Source organism: Aedes albopictus, chromosome 3 (genome assembly GCF_035046485.1).
Source record: "Aedes albopictus strain Foshan chromosome 3, AalbF5, whole genome shotgun sequence".
Lineage (NCBI taxonomy): Eukaryota > Metazoa > Arthropoda > Insecta > Diptera > Culicidae > Aedes > Aedes albopictus.
In genome coordinates, this window is record NC_085138.1 from 143274199 (window position 1) to 143299453 (window position 25255).

At 42.6% G+C, this 25255-nt stretch overlaps 1 protein-coding gene across 17 annotated transcripts in view; it reads left to right on the forward strand.

Annotated features, from left to right (window-relative positions):
- LOC109424083 (uncharacterized) overlaps positions 1 to 25255 on the forward strand; it is a 638365-nt gene that overhangs the window by 572139 nt on the left and 40971 nt on the right. For all 17 annotated transcript variants that reach the window (XR_009995716.1, XM_062842966.1, XM_062842968.1 and 14 more), the window contains one exon: positions 19944 to 24091. Coding sequence is in view for 16 of the 17 variants with exons in the window: in XM_062842966.1 (XP_062698950.1) it covers positions 19944 to 24091 (4148 nt within the window). In the remaining variant the exon portion in view is untranslated. The remainder of the gene's footprint in view (positions 1 to 19943; positions 24092 to 25255) is intronic.

Genomic DNA, 25255 nt, shown 5'->3' on the forward strand with positions numbered 1-25255 from the left:
TTCAACAAAACAGGTCTAATAGAGCATTTTATAGAAATCAAAGAGGAGTTCAGGGGAGCGGACCCAATAAGGAAGAATCCTTATCCGTGGAGCCCTGAAATCCAAAGAAAAATTCACATAGCGTTAGATAACATGCTTCGAGACGGAATAGTGGAGGAATCTAATTCGGACTGGGCACTCCCAGTAGTTCCAATCAAAAAGAGAGATAGCGAAGAGATTAGACTGTGCTTAGACGCGAGAAAACTAAATGAGAGAACGAAGAGAGACGCTTATCCGTTGCCCCATCAGAATAGGATTCTTAGTCACTTAGGGACAGTAAAGTATATTACCACCATCGATTTGTCGCAAGCATTTTTGCAAATTCCTTTAAGCCCGGACTCAAGAAAATTGACAGCTTTTTCGATTCCAGGTAGAGGGCTATTCCAATTTACACGGCTTCCGTTTGGGTTGGTCAATAGTCCTGCTACACTGAGCAAACTAATGGATAGAGTATTGAGTCACGGTGCCCTAGAACCGGCAATATTTGTCTATCTTGACGATATTGTTATAGTCAGCCAAACCTTTGAAGAACATGTGGAAAAGTTACGGGACCTTGCGAAGCGTTTGCGGGAAGCAAACTTGTGCATTAACATCAAAAAATCAAAATTTTGCTGCCAGGAATTGCCGTATCTTGGGTACATCCTGTCCCAAGATGGGTTACGGCCTAATCCGGATCGCGTACAAGCGATTCTTGGATATATGGTTCCTAAATCGGTTAGACAACTTCGTCGATTCCTCGGTATGATTAATTATTACCGTAGGTTCATCGCAAACTACAGTGAAATCACTGCACCTCTCACTGACTTGTTGAAAAACAAGCCAAAGAGGGTGCTTTGGAACACGGCAGCTGATAATGCATTCAACGTCATCAAGGAGAAGCTTATTTCCGCTCCTGTGATGGCGAATCCCAACTTTACACTTCCCTTCACGGTCCAGACGGACGCATGCGACAACGCTATCGCAGGCGTACTTACACAGGTCCACAATGGGCTAGAAAAGGTAATAGCTTTTCACTCCGAGAAACTCAAAGGAGCAGAGTTGAACTACCATGCGGCAGAAAAAGAAGGCCTTGCTGCACTTCGCTGCATAGAAAAGTTTCGTGGCTATTTAGAAGGGACGAAGTTCACTCTTGTCACGGACTCCTCCGCTCTGACCTTCATTATGAGAGCGAAGTGGCGATCATCCTCTCGGTTAAGTCGCTGGAGTCTAGAACTTCAGCAATATGACATGGAAATTCGCCACCGAAAGGGTAAAGAGAACATCGTTCCAGATGCGCTCTCCCGATCGATGGAATCTCTCGACGATGAGCCCGAAGATAGTTGGTATAAAAACCTTCTTTCTGCGGTTGAAAACGATCCTGAAACCTACCCCGATTTCAAAATCGTAGATGGGTTGCTCTACAAATTTGTGGCAGCACGATCCGACCTTCTCGATTATCGCTTCGAATGGAAACAGTGCGTACCTGCTTCCATACGTACCCGAATCCTGGAGCAAGAGCATGACAATAATCTCCACATTGGCTTTGCCAAATGTGTCGAGCAAATTAAGAAGCGATATTACTGGCCACGCATGAGCGGTGACATTAAAAAGTACATCGCCAAATGCGAGCCGTGCAAAGAAAATAAGCACTCAACTGTGTCGACAGCTCCAGAAATGGGCAAGCAGAGAATCTCTACTCGACCCTTCCAAATAATTTGTATGGATTACATACAATCGCTCCCCAGAAGTAAGCAGGGCAACGCTCACTTATTGGTGGTCATGGACCTGTTTTCTAAGTATTGCCTGCTTACTCCTGTGAAGAAGATTGCTAGTACCTCCCTATGCAAATTATTAGAAGAACAGTGGTTTAGAAGATTCTCCACGCCACAGATCGTCATAACAGACAATGCAACTACGTTCTTGTCTAAAGACTTTCAGCATCTACTCGAAAAGTATGAAGTTCAGCACTGGGCTACACAGATCGAAAAAAGAGTGTAACATTCTGTGACATATGATGCACATAATTGGAGCGTGGGATATCACAGAAGTTTACATGACATATCATGTAAAGTTCATGGAATATCATGTAAACTTCCATTATATGTCATGTAATTCAGCATGACTCTGAGTGTTTACATGACATATAGCACAAATTTTCATGATATATCATGTAAACCATCATAACATTAAGTTTACATGACTAAAATGAAGTTTACATGACGTGTAAATCTCATTATTTTTATCTGTGTAACGCTCGACATAGAAGTCAAGCTAACCCAGCTGAGCGACTGAACCGAACTATCAACTCTATGATACGCTCCTACGTTAAACTGGACCAAAAGCTATGGGATACGAAAATTTCGGAAATGGAATTTGTGCTTAACAACACAATCCATTCCACAACGAAATTCAGTCCACATTGCGTGATCTTCGGGCACGAAATAGTAAGTAAAGGTTCGGATCATAAATTAGAAGAGGATAACGATCAAACAGAAGAGCAAAGAGTAGAAAAGCTGAGAGGAGTAAGCAAGAGAATAAGTGAATTGGTAGGAGAGCACTTGCGAAAAGCTCATGAAGAAACTAAGAAACGGTACGATCTCCGACATAAACGCTACTCACCGTCGTTTGACGTGGGTCAGCGCGTATTTAAACGTAGTTTCCGACAGTCATCGGCAGGCGATCAGTTCAACGCCAAACTAGGACCGCAATACACACCCTGTGTCATCCTGCGAAAACTCGGCACCAGTTCGTACGAGGTGTCGGATTTGCAGGGTAAATCGTTAGGGATTTTTTCAGCAGCGGATCTAAAAGTATAGGTACCGTCAAACGGGGTTACTTGCAACAGCGGTGTAACTTGCAACACGATGACATACATTAAATGTGAACTTTTTTTACATAATAATGAAAGCTAGAATGCTCCACCATTTCGGTTATCAAAATTATGTGTACCGAAGATCATTTTAGTGGAAAAAATGATTTTGTTTCTTTGTTTATTGTTTGGCTACACTGTTAAAACGATTTGCTCATTTTATGCCATAAAAACAAGTATGAAAATCGTGCTTTACCTCTCTCCTATGGTAAGTGCGATAAGTCTGATGACCTTTCTTGCAGTTAGGGTACCTAATAGTAAGCTTAGCTAAACGATAAAAATTTGATAAAGTTATTGACTAAGTAATGTGAAAAATGATTATCAAATGCGACAACCACTATGGGGTAACTTGCAACAGTTGAAATTAACAAAACTTTCTATAATTTATTTTCATTTCACGATATTTCAAGTAGAAATAATTGAAATGAATCATTCAATATTTACGTATCGTGCTCATTTTCAAATGTCGACTTAAATTTATCTTTTTTTTATACGTAACCTTCAAACAAAGATAAGGACTTCCATATTTTGAAATTTTATCATGTTTCACCTCGATTAAAGTTTAATTTAGTTTATGGACGACCTTAAACAATCACCAACATCCATTCTGAATCTAAAAGGGTAAATTATTGCACTAGAATGCCTAAATTTAATATTTAGAAAGTTGAATGGGTGTTTAAATCATGTTATTTTAGCTAAAGCAGCCATACACTACTTCGAACTGACAATTTACCTAAAGATGAATAACTTAACCTTTTCAGCTAATTACATTAAGCATTGTTGACATTTTGTAACTAGTACTGAGTCATGAGCTCTACATATATTTAATATTGTGACGTAAAACCTGCTGTGAAACCATATATCCTCGCTTATAATAATTATCAACCCTTTAATGAAAAAATCATATACCAGTTGGTTAGTGTACATCTTTTCAATGCATTTTCCACGCTTTACATCAAAAACTTATAATATGAACAAGAACTAGATTGTAAGAGCAGTAGCTAACTTAGCTTCATGCCATGTGTTGCAAGTTACCCCACAGATGGGGTAACTTGCAACAAGCATGTATTTTGCACCTCCTGATTATGTGGCAACGTATTTTGATAAATCAATTGCTGCATAGTATTCTACTCGTGGTAATTAGTGTACACGATGCTTTATAATATGTTTCATATGTTTAGATTTTCAATGATATTGCTTCAAAGTCGAAAAGTGTTGCAAGTTACCCCATTTGACGGTACCATTATTGTATGGATTCATTACACCATTCAGCAAGTCCGATAAGTTAATCAGAAATAAATAACAGAAAAGGTTTTGATAAAAACGTCGTTTCAAGTACTTAGCCTGTTCATTTCGTTAGAATCGGTCGCGCCATGGTATAGTAGCCCCGGGGTAAAACAAATAAAAAGAAGTAGATCGATGAAGAGTCATCTGCAAGTGCATTTGGTCTCGTCCTGTAAATATTTATGTCCATGGTCAAGTAGTCGACGTCGCATCGTAGTATGTAGTTTATTCGTAGTAGTCATTAAAAAGCCGCATGTTTGCCTGAAATGTTTTTAAAAGTTGTTTTTATCGCATGTTTTGATTAGATTTTATTAGTATTTGTCATTTTTAATTTGTTGAGGAAGCGTATGGAAAGTGAATGAAATGCAGAAATGCATCTCATGAGATTGGCCTAGTTTCGATCTTGAATGCAAAGTTGCACACAAGTTGCATCAGAGTCAGTAGAGCAGAGAAATAGAGTCGAATGTGTATGTATTTGTGTAAGTTCGTACGTGTAGCAAAGATAGTATAAATTATAAGTCAAGTCCATTGTCCAATAAATCAGTCACTTTGTCACATTCTTCGTCGTTCATAATCCACTAAAACACAAAAGATTCACATAGTACATCACTGATTGAAGCATACCCGCCATACTTACGCTATTGTCAATAGAGATAAGATGAGCTTCTATTAAGGAATTTTAGATGAATTACTAAGCGAAAAATCAAAACCGAATGATTGATCAATATGCGCAATACTAGTCCGAGCAATTGAAACCAAGATTTAGATTTTTCCTTGCCGGCAAATCATTGAAATTCCTTGGTAAAACCTCATCCAGTACTTACCACATTTTTTCCCGCATCTTTTCGGCATGACTTGATGTTGATAATTGGTTTTACAGATCCAATCCACGCACACACATGAAGAATGAGAATGTTGCCTGATGTAACGTACTAGAACGCAACTCCGACAAGCCGGTGAAATATTTCACTAGAGCTTCACATGACTCTATTATTGTACAAAAATGTTCCAAGTTCAAAATTATTTCATTATTTTATATATTTTTATTGCATGTTTTATTGAAGATGATGAAAAGTAGTATTGTAATTTTTCATGTGTTTTCCAATCAATTGGTGAATAATTGGCTTATTTGTTCAGAGGTTACCGGGGTAAAATCTCACGGTATTTGATCGCAGGAGACCGGAGTCTATGACGCTGATGGTCATTAGTGACAAAATGTCATGAAACTGAGTGGAGTTGACTAAAAGTCAATGATGATAACTTATGACCCCGATACTCGTCATCATTTAATGCCAAATTCACATTTTTACTTCTTATTGGTCTATGTTTAATCTAGTACGTCATGAGTGAAATGTTGCGTGGTCTACTGTCAAGGAAGTTAATACGGTCTAGTGATGATTTTTCGTGTTGTGCAGGTTCAGAGTTAGGTGTAGTCGGTGAAAACTAATGTGATTTGTGGGAAAGAAAAAAATATTTACTCTGTAAATATTTTTTACCCGAGCTGGGGGAGAGTGTAAGTGTTGTATAATTCGTGTCGTAAGTACTACCGAGAAGTTTGTGTGATTTTGTGTGAACCGTGAATGTGTATATACATGGCAGGTAGTATTCGTTATGAATGTAGGTTTTTCCCAGCTAATCTCCCGACAGCCGTAGGGCTAGCTAGGATCAGGCTCCACCACCCTACGAGATGACCGCCATTATCCACCCACCGAAGTACCGAAACCCACCGCCAGATGGACGGTTACCATTCTTGGAGCGGCCATGAGGGGTGGCGTACATAAGGAATGTACATAAGCCCTGAGGGGGCAATGACCGCGGAACGAGGTCAAGAACCTTGCAGTCAACCGATGATCCAAATCCTTTTCACTTAGAAAAAGTTCTTCAGCGAAGACAGTTTGACTTTGAACGATAGTGAAAGGACGACTTTGAAAGCATAGTGAAAGGAAAGTGGATTAGTGAAAGAGGAGAGTAGTGACGAAAAGTGGATTGCAAGAAGGCGAAGTGGACATCAGGTAACCCCTGAATACTCCCGTTTTGGTTCCAAGCCTGGTATTATCTACGATGTCTTCTCCATTAAACAGAACCCCGCCGTTTTTTGGTTTAAAACCCCGTGCAGCGCCCTACGAAGCCCGTGAGTCCGTGAGCCATTCCGGCAAAAGCCGAAGACCGATCCGTTATAATATCGGTAGGACGCGGACGAGTAGCAGGCCGGAATACGGAGCAGCGCGAGTCCGAATAAGCCACCCCCTGGAACCGTGGATAGCGAGCCGAGGATCCACGCCCGTACGCGAGTCGCCGTTGGAGACGAGGAAGGAGAGGTGGTGGATCAGAAGGAGAAGGGGCCCCGCAACAGAAAAGGTCAGATAGAATTAAGAAAGTGGGAGTAGAAAGTGCCAGGAATAGCCTAGGAATAAAGCGTTGTTGAGCAATAAACTGGTGTAGAAAGTGTAAAAGTGCTGTGGTTTTCCTCCATTTTATGTGAGAGCTACCTGCCCGCGAGTAACGTGTAGTGAACGTGCCGACCCTGAGGCCATTGAGTCGGGGAGTCTCTGTAGTACTCCCGACTGACTACCCAATACTTACAACCTAGAGGAACTCTTGAAAGAGTATTGGAATATATTTCTAGAGAAAACACGGAAGGAAATCGCAGTAAGCTGTGAGCGCGCGTGACTGCTTTTTCCCAAACTGTCGGCCGGCAAAAATAAGTTTTTTCTTTCTTTCCTTCAAAAAAAAAATACTCCTGTAAGTGTTTGAAGCGTAGTCAGTAACGCAGAGTCCTAGCTCTAAAGAATTGTGTTGTTCTTTGCTGTGAATACATCGATCCTGCATGGAGTTAGCAACGCAGCATAATCGACCGCGTTCTCCGTTGGGAGCGATCGTCCGACGATATGAAACTTGGTAAGATCTTTCCAATTTATTTTTGTACACTATGTCTTGTTCTATCATATTTCTTTATTCGCTATTTTCACCATCCTATCATCTATTGGAAGCCATTTCAGTTTTGGACGCTTTCCAAGTTGATGATAAGAATTATAAAATGCTTGCAAGGACTTGGCCAGGTGTGTGGAGATGAGTGGGTCCATGTTATTGTAGATAGTAGCGTAATCTATAATGGCAATGGATATGCTCATCTTTGCAACTCCATCCACGATTTGTGCAAGTATTCGTGCTATGCTATGCTATGCTTTGCTATGCTATATTTCTAGAGAAAACACGGAAGGAGTTCCTGAAGGCATCCCAGATGGTACCTTCTTAGGAATATCAGAAGAAGCTTCTGACAGAATCCCAGAAGGAATCTCTGAAGGAATTCTAAATAAACCCTTGGAAGAATCGTAGAATCTCACAAAGAATTCATGCAGAAATCTCGGAAAGAATTCCTGGTCCGGGATTCCTCGTGTAATTTGTTCAGCATTCCTCCAGAAGTCTCTCTGTGATGCTTTCAGGAGTTGATGGAATACTTTTAGATTTCTTAATGGTTCGTTCTGGTCCACACAGTTCTTTCTGAAATTATACCAGGAACTTCTTATGTTACTCCTCCAGAGATTCCTTCTATGATCACTTTAAGAATTACTACCGGGATGCTTCCAAAAAATCCTGAAAATTTTCTAGTAAATATTTCAGAGATTCCTATAGCCCGATCGGGAATGAATAACTGCCACATAACTGGAGCATACCAAAGTCAGGTATCATACCAAGACAAGGTATTGGTCGGTTATCCAGGTATTGAAAAAAAGTTATTTTGGTATTTTCTAGGTATTGAAACAATACCTCCACGATTTATTGGTTTGGTGTTGAGAACTGCTTGAGGTATTTTTTAAATATGGAAAAACCGCTATTTGTATGGAAAAATCGCCGATTATTATCTAGGTATTGCCATACCTGATGTCATTATTCACGCGTTATGCACAGAATACACACCAGTTATTATTTTAGGTATTTTACCTCTTATGCAGGGCTACTTAATACCTCATTCAGGTTGTAGGTATTCGGTTTTTCATACCAGAATTAGTTAGGGTATCGCGCCACTTGGGCGGTGGCTTCTATATTCGTCTGTTTTCCACTATAACTCAGTCAATTTTGAACCAATTGACTTGAAATGTTGTACACGGGTAGATACTTTACCGATCTTCAGGTATCAGGTATCAGAATAGTGGCTCAAGTGGCACGTTCTCCTCTATGTGGGAGATTTGTGCCTCGCAAAATTACAGCCGTGATCATCATTTACCTGGTTTCGCTCATCGTGTGAGCGTGCCCATTCTGGTACATAAGATGACCTAATTAGTTTCAGTTTTTCATTCAACGTGTTGTTTCTTGAAGTTTATAAAATCACGCTAAGTGCAATTCGTAGCCGTTGACAGCTTTAAAGTTATGTATGAAATAAACGCTTTTCTAAAGTTTCCATGTGGTTTCCATATAGGCAATTAAGTGTTGAGCGTTGCTACAACGGTCGTATTCGTTCGGTCGTAAACACATTATCTTTTAAATGTGACTCATCAGTGTGATTTCCATTGGTTTGTTTTCAGAATCGATTTCTCAAATATGTAATTTGAGAACCCCTGATCGATAAAAGTTATCTGGAAAGTTTCTTTCATATTAGTAACGTGACGAATCTGTATCAGTTCAAAAGTACATTTATTCAATAGAATTCATAATGGTTAATTTGCTCTGTTCGCAAAATTACAAATTTTCATTACGGCTGTTTCTCATAAATGCGTACAAAAACTTGGGACATAGCGTAGAAGATTTTGTTCTTTTGTGCTTCTATTTTTACCACCGAGTCTTCATCAACTCCCAATATCACTGATTGTTTCCCATTGGCTGGTTGAAGCATACGGAATACTCGCCAGTACTTGGTGTTGAGATTTTTGTTTAGTTTAGAAATTAGGCGCAAAATTGTTTCCTGTGGGTTCTTTCCAAGTTTGGGTACCAGTGGAATCGAAATTATCACTCTGCGGAGTGGAACAGGTGCCGACTCTAACAGTACTTCGAAAGAAGGTATCGTGGTATTCACCGACAGCGTGACCAAAGTTGTTTTCAGCCAATCGTAGCTAAACTGATCCTTAGCAGTGAACCAAGCTACTCCCTGCGAAACACCAGAGCCGAGGAATATCGGTTGCTGTTGATCCATAGGTATCGCCACTTGTCGTGTCACTAATTCGGACATCAGCTTTTCATAGAAAGCGCTGTTAACATCCTCTCCTGGTCGACGTACTGTAAGTTTCCTATCATGGGCATCGTCAATGCGTCCTTTCTTGTCGATGTTAGCAGCTGGTGAAACTGCCAGGCGCTTCATCGTCTCTGAGGATTTCGAAGTAGTCGCTACCGGCGGAACATCCTCCAATTGCGAAAGCAAGAGAAGGTCTTCTTCGAGATCCATCACTGTGGGAAATAATAAACTTAAATTAAATCGTACAAAGAACGTACACCTCATACGTACCTGAATTGGGAAAATAGCTTCACAATATTGTGCACCTCACTTTTGAAATCGCCGACAACGTCTAGCTTTCAAATGATAGGTTGAACAGAAAGACAAAAGACTCGATACGAAGTACGTTTCAATAGTAGGTATTGTGACGTGTTTGTGTGCACTGTGCAGATTTCTATACACGAAGTAAATCTACAGGTGTATCTAGATTTTATCAACACATGGTGAAGTATTTGCATCTCCGTACTAAATTGAAACATGTATCAAATTAGACCCGATTATTCGCGAAAAAGCAATACACATACTGTGACATCACCCAACTCCAATCACCCTCTTTCGACTCTCAATTTCGTTTACCCCATTTGTTTGCATGGTGTGGACGGAATTGGGAATTTAGAAAAAAAAGAGTTATTGGAATTAGGTGATGTCACGATATAAGATTTTTATTGAACAGCAGCAAAAATTGACTGAGATATCATGGTGTGCAAGTTATGTTTGACAATTTTTTTTAAGAAATATCTTTTTCTGGCATGCCGTCGGTACGTTTCAAATGTGCGAAATAGTGGATTACAATTCTGTTACAGTGTGAGGTACATATTGAAACCATAGGCAAGGGTAGCACTTATTGAAATGTATACACAGTTACACTAATGTGGTTCACATGGTACTAATACTTATCTGAATTCGAGTCTGAAATAAAAACTCCATCATGGTGTCGACTGATGAATATGTACAATCAAAGAAAATGATTTGTTCGTTCACAGCGTACGATTGCCAAAATTGGTATTGTTTGCACTTAATATCGAATATGCAAAATTTAATCATTCGTTACCACTGGTTCTCACTATTAAAACAACTTTGTTTCACATGTAAAATTAATAACAAACTGGATCACAATTTTGCCACTGTATAGTATACCCCTTCCCTTTCAATCTGTTAGCGATCTTACCACATTCCAAAAGTTGTGTCAAATGGTTCAAATTTGACTGAGTTATAGTGGAAAACAGACGAATATAGAAGCCACCGCCCAAGTGGCGCGATTCCCTATTCTTCAGCTATTTTCTCCTGCTCGGGAGGCAGGCTTGATCATCCTCCTCGAAATCAAAAGAGTTTTGCAACATGCTCTAGAGCGGTGTTTTGCTTTTGCCTCGTCGCGAGGGAGCGAACGAACCCCAAACACAGAGGCAATAAAAACTGAGCGAGGAAGAGGAGAACGAAAAAAGATCCGATGATTATTTCGGGTTTTTGAGTGCGATTTTCGCCTCGAGAGCCTTTCTTTGTATGGGAGTGGAACTCGCGAGAGATTTTTGAGTGTGAGTGGACGTGAGAAACACAACAAGCAATTATGAGTGTTGGACGAACTCCTCGCTGCGCGGCAAGCTCACGCTCGGTACTGTTGAGCATCTGTGTTGTGATTTCTGAGTTTTATTTTCACTCCTCAGAAAATCGCCAAAATCGCTTCCTCATTTTCTCGCGAGGGAGTTTCTGTCAAGCCTACCTATAGGAACTTCTTCCGAGGTTGCTCCAGGAGTTCATTCTGAGAATCCTCTAGAAGTTTCTTTAAGGATTTCATTAGGAGTTCCTTCTTACTTACCTTACCGGTCAGGCTAAGGCCGGGGTGGTCTCTGCTGTACATAGTAGCCACCTCCATTCCACTCGGTCCATGGCTGTTTGTCTCCAGTTCCGCACTCTGCGTAGGGTCCGCAGATCGTCCTCCACTTGGTCGACCCACCTAGCTCGCTGCGCTCCACGTCTTCTTGTACCGGTCGGATGACTCTCGAGAACCATTTTAGTCGGGTTGCTATCCGACATCCTGATGACGTGACCCGCCCACCGTAGCCTCCCGATTTTCGCGGTATGGACGATGGTTGGTTCTCTCAGCAGCTGATGCAGCTCGTGGTTCATTCGCCTTCTCCAAGTCCCGTTTTCCATCTGCACTCCCCCGTAGATGGTACGCAACACCTTCCGTACGAAAACTCCAAGGGCGCGTTGGTCCTCTGCACGTAGGGTCCATGTTTCGTGCCCATAGAGGACGACCGGTCTAATCAGCGTTTTTTAGATGGTTAACTTCGTGTTACGGCGAACTTTATTCGATCGTAGAGTTCTGCGGAGTCCAAAGTAGGCACGATTTCCTGCCACAATGCGCCTCTGAATTTCTCTGCTGGTGTCGTTGTCGGCGATCACCAGTGAGCCCAAGTACACGAATTCTTCAACCGCCTCGATTTCATCACCGTCGATATGAATTCGGGGTGGCGGGCGCGGTGATTCCTCCCTGGAGCCCTTTGCCATCATGTACTTTGTCTTCGACACATTAATGACTAATCTGATTCGCCTGGCTTCACTCTTTAGTCGGATGTACGTTTCCGCCATCGTCTCAAATTTACGAGCAATAATATCAATATCATCGGCGAAACCAAGCAGCTGGACGGACTTCGTGAAAATCGTCCCACTCGTGTTTATCCCCGCTCTTCTTATTACACCTTCCAAAGCAATAGGGTACTGCAAGCACCTGATCTAACCTCACTTTGTATGACAGTTCAGCTAGTTTGTTTACAATTGTTTTACGATTGTTTTACGAGCGGCGAAAATTAAATTTACGTTTTCCGTCCCGAAACCATTACGACACGGAAATATCGATTATATTCAACCCTACTAGTTCAAGATCAATCGTCTAATTTACCGTTTTACTGAAATTGTATCGAAAAAAAGTTTTGCCGGATCTCCGCCAAAGACTAAGTCCACGTAAACAAGCTCGCTGAACTGTCAGTGCACGCCTTCGTGACGTCATCTTGCAGTATCCTATGTTGAACAGCAAGCACAAAAGACCATCACCTTGCCGTAACCCTCTGAGAGATTCGAAGGGACTCGAGAGTGTCCCTGATACTCGAACTACGCACATCACTCGATCCATCGTCGCCTTGATCAACCGTATCAGCTTATCCGCGAATCCGTATTCGTGCATAATCTGCCATAGCTGTTCTCGATCGATTGTATCATACGCCGATTTGAAATCGATGAACAAGTGATGTGTGGGCACGTTGTATTCGCGGCATTTCTGCAACACCTGGCGGATGGCGAACATCTGGTCCGTTGTAGCGCGTTCACCCATAAATCCAGCCTGATATTGCCCCACGAACTCTCTTTCAATCGGTGATAGACGGCGGCATAAAATTTGAGTGAGTATCTTGTAGGCAGCGCTCAGTAGTGTGATCGAGCGGTAGTTCCCGCAATCCAACTTGTCACCCTTTTTGTAGATGGGACACACGATACCTTCCATCCATTCCTCCGGTAATACTTCCTCCTCCCAAATCTTGGTAATGACCCAGTGTAGTGCTCTCACCAGTGCTTCTCCACCGTATTTTAGAAGCTCGCTTGGTAGTTGATCTGCTCCAGCGGCTTTGTTGTTTTTCAACCGGCCATCCTCCTCCTCAATCTCTTGAAGGTCAGGGGCCGGAAGTCTTTCGTCCTGTGCACATACTCCTAAATCTGTTACCACGCCACCTTCGGTACTTGCAACGTCACCATTGAGGTGCTCATCGTAATGCTGCCGCCACCTCTCGACCACCTCACGCTCGCTCGTGAGAATATTCCCGTGATTATCTCGGCACATGTCGGCTTGTGGCACAAAGCCTCTGCGCGAGCGGTTCAGCTTCTCGTAGAAGGGTAACTCTCGCTGAGACCGTCCCACTATTTACACCATGTCTTCAAAAATGTTTAAGGTGGTGATTTTCTGAAAGTCCCTCCCAAAAAAGTAAGAAAAATGCATTTGGTTTATCAATTTTATGGACCCCCCGTTAGTTAGAGCCACAACCATTTTTGCGGACCCCTCGATTTTGATCAATTATTGGCTCACTTAAACCGTTATAACTCAACAGTTTCTCCTAAAACCACCTCATAACAAAATGTTGTTGAAAAGAGGAAAGATAGGGCTACTATTTACAGTTATAAAAAGTTGGGTCGGCCATATTGATTTTGGCCGCCATCTTGGATTTTTATACCAAAACTGTTTTTTCACCATGTTGGCAACCACCGATTTTCAAAATTTTTGCGTCAATCGAAAGCAGGGACATTTTTACACAACATATCAAAAATTTGGAGATGTATCTTTTTCCTATCAAAAGTTATCTGCACTTTTGTAAATTATGACACTTTAGCGCACTGGGCCAGATGTTGGTTGTTTACATAAATGCAGCGTTATTTCACAGTGTTTACGAACAATTATTTGAAATCTGAACCCACTAATGGAAAGCTGAAGGTTTAAGCTTTTCAAAACACCAAACAACTTTAAAAGCAATGTCCGCATCATTGAGAAACAATCAAAAACGGGAACGATCCTCCAATTTTCCCTAATTTGGCTGCAGGTGCCGTTCTGTATACAAGCAGGCGCCAACTTCGATGCTGTTGGGTGTCGTTGCCGGTGCGCAAGGAAATGTATGAAGAAAACGTGTCATGATTAACAAAAGTGCAGATAACTTTAGATAGGAAAAAGATACATCTCTAAATTTTTGATATGTTGTGTAAAAATGTCCCCGCTTTCGATTGACGCAAAGATTTTGAAAATCGGTGGTTGCCAACATGATGAAAAAACAGTTTTGGTATAAAAATCCAAGATGGCGGCCAAAATCAATATGGCCGACCCAACTTTTTATAACTGTAAATAGTAGCCTTATCTTTCCTCTTTTCAACAACATTTTGTTATGAGGTGGTTTTAGGAGAAACTTTTGAGTTATAACGGTTTAAGTGAGCCAACAATTGATCAAATTCGAGGGGCCCGCAAAAATGGTTGTGGCTCTAACTAACGGGGGGTCCATCAAATTGATTAACAAAATGCCATTTTGTTACTTTTTTGAGGAGGACTTTCAGAAAATCTCCACCTTAAACATTTTTAAAGACATGGTGTAAATAGTGGGACGGTCTCAGCGAGAGTTACCCAGAACTTTCGTGTGTCCTTAGCGCGGTACAGCCCTTCCACCGTTTCGCGATCTCGTTCTTCCTGCTGGCGCTTCTTCATCCGGAAGACTGAGTTCTGCCTGTTCCGCGCCTGTTTGTAACGTGCCTCATTCGCTCTCGTACGGTGTTGCAGCATTCTCGCCCATGCTGCATTCTTCTCGTTTTTCAACTGTTCACATTCGCCGTCGTACCAGTCGTTTCTGTGATTCGGAGTCGCGAAGCCTAGTTTGGTTTATCAATTTTATGGACCCCCCGTTAGTTAGAGCCACAACCATTTTTGCGGACCCCTCGATTTTGATCAATTATTGGCTCACTTAAACCGTTATAACTCAACAGTTTCTCCTAAAACCACCTCATAACAAAATGTTGTTGAAAAGAGGAAAGATAGGGCTACTATTTACAGTTATAAAAAGTTGGGTCGGCCATATTGATTTTGGCCGCCATCTTGGATTTTTATACCAAAACTGTTTTTTCACCATGTTGGCAACCACCGATTTTCAAAATTTTTGCGTCAATCGAAAGCAGGGACATTTTTACACAACATATCAAAAATTTGGAGATGTATCTTTTTCCTATCAAAAGTTATCTGCACTTTTGTAAATTATGACACTTTAGCGCACTGGGCCAGATGTTGGTTGTTTACATAAATGCAGCGTTATTTCACAGTGTTTACGAACAATTATTTGAAATCTGAACCCACTAATGGAAAGCTGAAGGTTTAAGCTTTTCAAAACACCAAACAACTTTAAAAGCAATGTCCGCATCATTGAGAAACAATCAAAAACGGGAACGATCCTCCAATTTTCCCTAATTTGGCTGCAGGTGCCGTTCTGTATACAAGCAGGCGCCAACTTCGATGCTGTTGGGTGTCGTTGCCGGTGCGCAAGGAAATGTATGAAGAAAACGTGTCATGATTAACAAAAGTGCAGATAACTTTAGATAGGAAAAAGATACATCTCTAAATTTTTGATATGTTGTGTAAAAATGTCCCCGCTTTCGATTGACGCAAAGATTTTGAAAATCGGTGGTTGCCAACATGATGAAAAAACAGTTTTGGTATAAAAATCCAAGATGGCGGCCAAAATCAATATGGCCGACCCAACTTTTTATAACTGTAAATAGTAGCCTTATCTTTCCTCTTTTCAACAACATTTTGTTATGAGGTGGTTTTAGGAGAAACTTTTGAGTTATAACGGTTTAAGTGAGCCAACAATTGATCAAATTCGAGGGGCCCGCAAAAATGGTTGTGGCTCTAACTAACGGGGGGTCCATCAAATTGATTAACAAAATGCCATTTTGTTACTTTTTTGAGGAGGACTTTCAGAAAATCTCCACCTTAAACATTTTTAAAGACATGGTGTAAATAGTGGGACGGTCTCAGCGAGAGTTACCCAGAACTTTCGTGTGTCCTTAGCGCGGTACAGCCCTTCCACCGTTTCGCGATCTCGTTCTTCCTGCTGGCGCTTCTTCATCCGGAAGACTGAGTTCTGCCTGTTCCGCGCCTGTTTGTAACGTGCCTCATTCGCTCTCGTACGGTGTTGCAGCATTCTCGCCCATGCTGCATTCTTCTCGTTTTTCAACTGTTCACATTCGCCGTCGTACCAGTCGTTTCTGTGATTCGGAGTCGCGAAGCCTAGTGCTGTAGCCGAGGTACTACCTATGGCGGATCGGATGTCCCTCCAGCCATCTTCAAGTGTAGCTGCGCCAAGCTGCTCTTCCGTTGGTAGGGCCACTGCTAACTGCTGCGCGTAGTCTTGAGCCACTTCTACGTTACGAAGTTGCTCGATGTTGAGCTGCGGCGTTCGACTTCGACGCGTGGTGATAACTGTCGAAAATTTCGAGCGCATGCATACAGCGACTAAGTAGTGATCCGAATCTATATTCGCACTGCGGTATGTGCGGACGTTGGTTATATCTGAGAAGAATTTACATGGTGTTCCTTCTGGGTTTCCTCAAAGAGTTCCTTCCTAGAATCCTCTATTTAAGGACTCTATCTTCTGAAATTTCTACAGGAACTCTTCCTATGATTCATCAAGATGATCTTTTATGAAATTTCTTGAGGAATCCTGGAACTCCCGGAAGAATCCCAGAAGGCATTCTTGGAGAAATTCCGGCAGAAATTGAGTTATATTTAGCATCGTCTATCTATTTAACATCGTCATCGATGTTATGCTGTCAGATATCGTCAGATGGATTAAAGTAAAAAAAAAAATAAAATAAATGTTGATGACGGTAGAGTACACTGTCATTCTTCTGAAAAGTGACGTAAGCGACATTGACGGTACATTTTTGGTTATTATTCATCAAACTCTTGATCGTTTGCTATGTTTTTTTTTCATAGATGCTAGATTACCGCGAGATCTTGCATCCTAATATACAGGGGGTGGCCAAAATGTTTGGGATAGGTAACTTTTATTTCTCTCACAAAAAAGTTCAACATGCTATAACTTTTCATAGAGTGCATAAAAAAATCTCAAATTTTGATTGTTCATCAACCTATTACATGTGCATCATTGGTACAAAATTTGGGCTCGATTGATCAATCTTTCGCAAAGTTAGAATCGTTTGGGTAAAGCACTATTATTAGACAACTTATTTTTGAGTTGTCATATCTCGGAAACCAGTGAACCGAATTGAATGAAATTTTGATCGTACACTAACAATATATAAATGCTTTACAAATCATTAAAACATAGGTACTTTTTGAACGTTGAAAAAAATTATCATAGATTGGCAATTTTTGGACTTTTCTCGGAAATTTTTTTCATATCAATGTCAATAAATTTTAGTGTTCATATCCAAACATTTTCTACTTCTGTTCTTAAGTTATCTGTAATCAGATATATTAGAGCCTATTTAGATTAAAAAGAACACACATTTAGTATTCTTTGTGTGGTATTGTAAATTTGATTTATTTTCCTCTATATGGGTAAAAATTTCAACCCGGTATTACTTAATTCGCCATGAGAAAATATTGCATTTAACAACGTATGTGTTGTTGATAAACGGTAAAAATTTCATTCAATTCGGTTCACTAGTTTCCGAGATATGACAGTTCAAAAAATAATTGTCTAAATAATTGAATTTTACCCGAACTGTTCTAACTTCGCAAAAAAAATAATCAATCCAGCCCAAATTTGTACCAATAATGCACATATAATAGGTTAACAAACAGTCAAAATTTGGGATTCTTTATGCACTCTATGAAAAGTTACAACATGTTGAATTTTTTTGTGGGAGAAAAAAAGTTGCCTATCCCAAACATTTTGGCCACCCCCTGTAGCTAACATACCACAGTGTTATTATTTCATCAGATATATATATGTACCAAAAGACGTCGAAATTTGGAATGGCGCTTACGTCACTTTGCAGAATTACGGCAGTAACAGGGCTCGCTGCACCGTTTGTCCAACAAACGGTAAACGTTGAGCGAAAAGTTGGTAGAACTTCGGTAGGGCCTACCAATTACTACTTGTGTATTCGTAGTGGTACGCTCAGAACGATGGATGGCATATGGTGGAATAAGAAGAACAGCAGGTTTCTCGACGCGCACGGATTTACCTCCTTCGTGTGACCCAGGTCCCAGACTATTGTTATTCTCCAGGAACTCGTGGTAAGCTTTACGGAGACCTTCATCGAAGCGAACTTCACGGTGGATTGGTACTGGTTAAAATCTGTATCATACCGAACGGCTCCCAGAGAAGAGGAAGGAAGGGTAATCTAAAAAAGACTACCGAGTGGATTGCAAGAACTTATTCAAAATCAACTACAAAGCGTTATCCCAGATCATCTTTCGTCGTCTGTCACCTAAAGAGTTCATGGGAAGTTATCGAAGCGGCTTCATCGACGGCCAGTCGACAACGGACAACATCTTTATCATATGGCGAATCCTCGAAAAATGGTGTGAATACCAGGTCTCAACGTTCCACCTGTCGACCACACAGATCATGGAAAAACATAATCGAGGACGACTTTCCCGGGGAGGTAACAAGATTGATAAAAGCAAAGATGGACGGTGTGCAAAGCTGAATGAAAATTTCGGGCGAACACTACACTTCATTCGAATCACGACGGGGACAGCGACAGCGTGATGGACTTCCGTGCCTGCTGTTCAACATTGCTCTAGATCATGGTTTCCCAAACTGTGGGTCGCGACCCCCCAGGGGTGTCGCCGGCGTTCATCCAAGGGGTCACGAGGGACAGTAAAATATTTTACTGTAACAGACAACAAATGAGGGAATTTCTGTGGGGGGTCGCGAAAACTACGTCATCTGGTAAAAGGGGGTCGCGCGACCTGAAAGTTTGGGAACCTATGCTCTAGATGGTGTCATGCGATTCAGCCCCGAACCAAATGTACCATGTACAGAACACTAATATGATCGTTTATCCTCTATCTATGGGCACGAGACATGGGCCATGTTAGAGGTGAATCTGCAAGCATTCGGAGTTTGGCGGGGCGAAGAATGAACCACGAGCTCGCTGCGCTCTACGGTGCACCCAGCATCCATCAAAAGGTGACAAAACTCGGGAGAATACGGTCGGTGGACAGAGAAGATTTCTAGAATGCCAAATAGCAAACCCTACAAAGATTGTGTTTGCAAGAAACCTGGATTGTACAAGACGCCGTAAAGTTCGCGGACAAGGTGGGCTGACCAGGTCGAGAGTGACAGTGAACCGATATGGGTGGCGTATTATTGTGCTCTGAGGCTAATCTATGTAAAGATATTGAACTAAATATATGAATAAAAATAAAGTTCGCACGTAACTGTTTTCACAAGATAACTATTGAACCAACAGAAAATTGTATACGAGCTTCTTGATTCCTTACCATGTTGCCTACACAACTCAGTACTTGTGTTTCTTTGAGTACCTATTATAGCTGAAATAAGTATCACCATGTTATAGAAATCCCTACTGTAATGTTCCAAATATTATGCAGAAATATTCTGCAGAATATTGGATCAAATTATGAGAATTCATCTAACTTAAGCATCGTTACTTAAGGGTTATGAATTTAGCACGCAAACGTTTGCTAGCCAAAGCTCGGTGAACTCAATTCTACTTTCTAATGGTCAAAACTACTCATCGTGACTGTGACAAAATGCCAGTAAGTGTGGAGACCTAGATGTAGTATTGTTATTCGTCTGCTATTTAATTCAACCCAAAATTTCACGACACTACAAATACACCTACAAAATTTTACAAATCACACAAAAAGCGAATACCCCATTACCACCCCCTGAGGTGCCCGGGCATTCCAATGTTCTTTCACTTTCGCTGCCGACCTCATGAGGACGAATTATTTCAACCGGACAATCACTAATACAAAACTTTTATTTTTTGCTTCTTTCTTCCATCCCTCGGCTCTGACCTTTCCCACGCGCCCTCTGCTTTCAGACATACCTTATCCCAGCAGAAGTCCTACGACGAGCCGCCGCACGATACCAACCACAACAACATCGTGCTGACCAACAAAAACTACTACCCTTCGCCGTCCCCCAAGCATCAGCAGATGAAACAGCAGCAACCCCAACTCCAGAAGAAGCCGGGCGGCGGTGGGCCAATGACACGCTCCCACAGCAAGGAATCCCCGGTTCTGCAGCGCAAACAACAACAGCAACCACAGTCACCGCCGGTTCTAGTTCACCGGAAATCGATTACTAGGGCGGGCAGTAGCGTGGAGAGCGGCTGCGGCAGCGGGGACTTCACCACCGGACTGGCTTCAACCGGGTCCGAGTCCAATCTGGCCGTTTTGAAGCGCCAGCCGTCGTCGTCGTCACTAGGTGGTATTAGTCGTAGCCAAAAGTGTAGTAGTGTCAATGGTATTAATAGCAATGGTAATAATAGCAATAATAACTATGTTGTTGGCCATCCTGTCGGTAGCAGCGCGGGGTTGGGTGGCGCAGGTGTCCTGGGCGTGGGTGGTTGCGGTGGTGGTGGTGACTATTCGATGAGAAAATCGACCCTGCTGCGGCGGATGTGGAGCAAAGAAATGCGAAGGTACGACCGGTCTGGCAGTTGGTCACCACCGCTTCGGAGGGCACCACGACGAATCTACAGTATTGAGAACATCCTACCGCCGGAGGGTGGTGGCGTTAGTGGTGGTGGTGGTGGTGGTGGTAGCGGTAGTAGCGACGGGAGTTGTGCGACAACCACGGCAACCTCGTGTAAGGAATGTGCGAAGCTGGAGAGTCAGTACAATAGTAACGCTAGAGGTGGCAAGTTGGCTGCTAATGAGTCACCGAAAAGGCTCAGACTCACGGGTTCGTTGAATAATATTAACCTCCAGAAGGGTGACAGCGTGGAGGCGTTGAGTCGACTCAGTACACCGAGCAATCGAAATCAGATATCCAGTGAGGGGTTGGTGGACGATAGTGTAAGTGCGACGACAAAAAGTTCCAAACCGGAGGTTTCCAGTACCACTGGAATCGTAAATACCCCTCTGATTCAACGCAAGGAAGAGGTCGTCCATGACCGATCCAAGCGGAACTTCATCTTCATGAGCGCCAACGACGCAGTCGAGCTTGATGAGGCAGATCTTACCAGCAGTACTTCCTCCGTAGCATCCCAAACGTTTATCCGGCCGGTCGGACGAGCTGGCAGCACTGGCACTATCCTTGAAGCGAGCGAAGAGGGTACGCTAATCGATAACGACGAACACGGACGTGAACGCGAACGCGATGACGGTGATGACGGTAATAGTACGATTTTGAACGCGCACGATAACGAAAGTGACATCAGTGAATTCCTGAAGGAGGAAGCTATCGCGTCGAAAGATGATTATCAAGATTATCGGGAAGCTCCTGCTGAGCGCGCTGGTGATACTGATGCTGATGTTCATTCTCGAAAACGTACTGAGACTGTTGGTCACGGTGCAGCATCAAGAGGTACTGCTGTGAAGGTCAAGGAGATTAACGAAGGACAATTCCCGCTGAAGAAGCAAATTACGCGACGGGGCAGCAACGCCAGTAGTAGTGCAGTTAGTGTTTCCGCCGATAGTACCGATAGTGAAAGTGTTTTTGTGGACGGCAATGATAATTTCGCGAGTGATGAAAAGAACTTGACGAGAGAAGATATCCTGAAGAACGAAGAACGATTGGATGAATACATATCAAATTTGCTGGTGGACAATTTGAATAATTTGCTGGATACAAAGGAACTAGTGACCAACGGTTTCGCAAGTTCAGACCAGAAGAATAACAATCAGCAATTAGAAGAAGCAAAATCGATTGACCATACGATTAGTGGCGCTTTAGAGGTCGAGGTAATGAAGCACAAAGAAACGGAAAAATACATAGGAGGAGGTGGTGGGGTGGTGTGTAACTCACCGCCCGATCCGAGCACTAAGCTAAAGCAACAGCAGAGCACAGTGGACAAGGACAGCGAAAAGGAAAATGAAGACTCCATGAATAACAATCGCTCGGACGAAGGTGGTAAAATCTCCATCAATTATGTCCGTAAGAAGAGAGGACTTGGTGAGAAACAGTCAAATTCCAATGGATTCTACCTCGCACCAAGAAATGGCTCTCGAGATTCGGACGGACTCCCATCGGAGATAGACCTCAATGGGAAGTATTATTTCCCATCCTACGGCATCGAGACGGATCCCTCCGATCACACCGATATCGCTTCGGAACCCGAAGTGCAAATAATCAGTAAGATCGGACTGGGATCTGTTTACCGTGAGAATGGCAATGGGAGATGCACAATAGTTCCTCGCATATCTGCACTTCCTCGAACCGAGTCCATGGAAGTGCAACCCTCTTCAAACTCTGCTGAGGAATTCGATGATCTGCCGGAAAACAATGGATCCGACTCGGACACACCCAGCTTGGTAGACAGCCTTGATGAGGTAGAAATAACTCCACGGAGAAGACCCGATCGAAGAAAGTCCCATGCAGCGTCATCTCCTGCGCCGGCATCGACAACTCCAGCCGAACCTACCGCCGAGTCAACTACCAAATCCGAGTCAACCAGTTCGGACAAATCGCCACGGCACGAGAAAGGCGAAGCATTCTTCGTACCCATTCAGGACACGACTGTGATAATCGACGAGCACATTGTAGTTGCCGACACGATGCCGATCAGGCTCAAGGAACGCCTGAACAATCGGCAACGATTGATGATTTGGAAGAAGGAACAGGAAAACTTGAAGAAACATCGCAAAGCAATGCGAATAATTGAACAGCGTAAGTTCTACGGCGAACCTGCCATACAAGTGATCAGTACCATCGATCGAGCGATCAGTCGCAAAGAGTTCATTCCCCCGGCTGCAAAGAAGCATGTTTTCGGACAAAGCCCTGCATTCACTCCCAAAACTCCTAAAACGAAAAAGAAAAGCACCGCTTTGCGTACGGAGCTTGGCATGCTTGAGTCGTACAAAATAGACGCTCGTGGCAACATGCAAATTACAAATACTGCAGCTACTAGCACCTCAACTGGAAGTGCTGCCAGCTCTAAAAAGGTTTCCAAGAGTCCATGGGGCCAAGCGGCTGAACGTAGGCAAAAGTCTAGCAGCGAAGCACAATCTGCACCGGCATCTTCCAAATCCTCGCTTCAACCCACAACGGCAACGACAACTACATCCTCGAAAACACCAAAGAAAACACCGGTCGATGTCAGAAGAAAGCACGTTCTGAAGGACGTCCAACAAATGACACTGTACCCTCACGCCGATCTTACTCCTGACATCGAGGGCGGCCCAAGGCGGGTATATCAAAAAACCGAGATCCAGGAAGGCGACAAGCACATAGAGATCCTGGAGATTGTAGAATGTGCAGACAGTGCTCCTCGCAGGCCACCGCGGGTCCGAAGTGCCGGTAGTCGATCAGGTCACAACAAATCTCGCATTCCTGTTCCCATCTACAGATGGGGTCGATACAGACGAAGTGCCTACTCTAGAGAAAATAGCCCTTTGTCAACGGCTGGCAGTAATCCAAAAGTAGATCGAATGATCGCCGATCTGCTGATCGAAGCCTTGGCTAATCCAGACGACGTCGGGGTCAAGTTCATCAAGTCCCCAGAAGAGCTGAAAGATAAAGCCAAGCGATCACCCTCGAATCGTAAGAACATCGCCTCGAACAGCTCCACCCCTCGGCGATCGGCCAACAGTGGCAAGTATACGCAACGTTTCGAAGTGATTCCCGAGGAGAGGAGCAGTGTATCGATCTCCTCCTCGAACGAAGAACTTTCCTCCGCTCGGAAGAAGCACTCCTCTCCGCGTCGCGTCAGTTTCGACGAACACCACAAGATCCTCAACGTTGACGAATTCGAGCCGAAATCTACGAAATTAACGGTAAAACCCGCCGTTTCGCCGAAGCAATCTCCGAAGCCATCGCCCAAAAAAAGCACAACCACTACCCCAGTTGCCACACCCTCGCCCAAGGCATCTGCGTTGAAGAAGGTTAGCACCTCGAACGGCCCAACCACCACCAGCCGGGGCAAGGCGGCCATCCAAAGTGATGTGGTCGAAGAGAAGGGCTGGATCGGGTTCAGCACCCAGCACGAGGACGAGGCCACCCCAGTGAATGGCGATGATGATGAAGGTATTTATCGTTTGTTTTTAAGCCGTGATTCATTCTAAAATCCGTTACTCTATTTCGTATTTCGTTGTTGTGTTGACATAATTACACGATTGTGTAAATTAACCACCCTAAATCCGTATCTCGAAGCAAAAGTTGAAACCTTAATCAATCAGAAACAGAGTGCCACTTTCGCTTTTCCGTGTCCTTCTAACCACGTCCCTCCACCTCTAAGTATAGAAACCGTAAGCTTAGATTTGATTCCCTGCATGAAAATGTTGAACGAGGTTTTGTAACTCACACTTGTTTTCACACCGACTGTGTTGTATTTTTTTTTTGCACGAGAATGGAAACTAGAAACGTACATCTCATTAGGGCACACGCAACCTCTTTTCACTCAGTTGATTGGGTTTTTTATGTTTCGGATTTTCATAGTTATCATTTTGAATAAAAGATTTCCCAGTGACATTTTTCTGACAAAATTTGCATTTAAATAGAGTATTTTGAGTAGTATTTATCCAAATCTGAAGTTTGTTTTGAACAGATCGTATTTGCGCCAGATATACACTGCCCATAACTGCATAACAATCACATTCGACAAAAGTAGGCATTAGAGAAAATGGCGCTCAAAGTTTGCAATTTGCGTTAGTATGGAAAAATATCGAAATTTCAAAAATTTGCCAAAAATTCAAAATAAATCCTTTAACAATGAAATCTTCTATAGCTCTTCTTCAATGCTGGGCGAATAGTTGAAAAATAAACTAGATCAAACTATAATTGGCGGTACGCTATGAGGCCAGTTTGTATTGCCAGTGTGACTGTTATGCAGTTACATTCGTGAATATTTGATAATGAGACAAAACGACTTGGTATTTATTTGACATATTGTAGAACAAACTTGCCAAGTCCATTTGGGTGGATGAAAGTACTGATGATTTGGAGATAATTTCCGGTATTAACTCAATATTGACAAAAAGTGCAAATGTTACAAATATGCAGTTATGGGCAGTACAGTTAACTTACGATCTGATCTAATCAAACTTCAGAATTGTACATTTATTTCTTCTGTTTTGTTGGATCATCTTAAAAATAGCGTGAACTAATGTTTATGTTTTCAGACACTTGTTTAATCTGCTTACTATCAAAAATACATGTTCAAGTATTCCCCTAGTAACTCGGATAAAAATC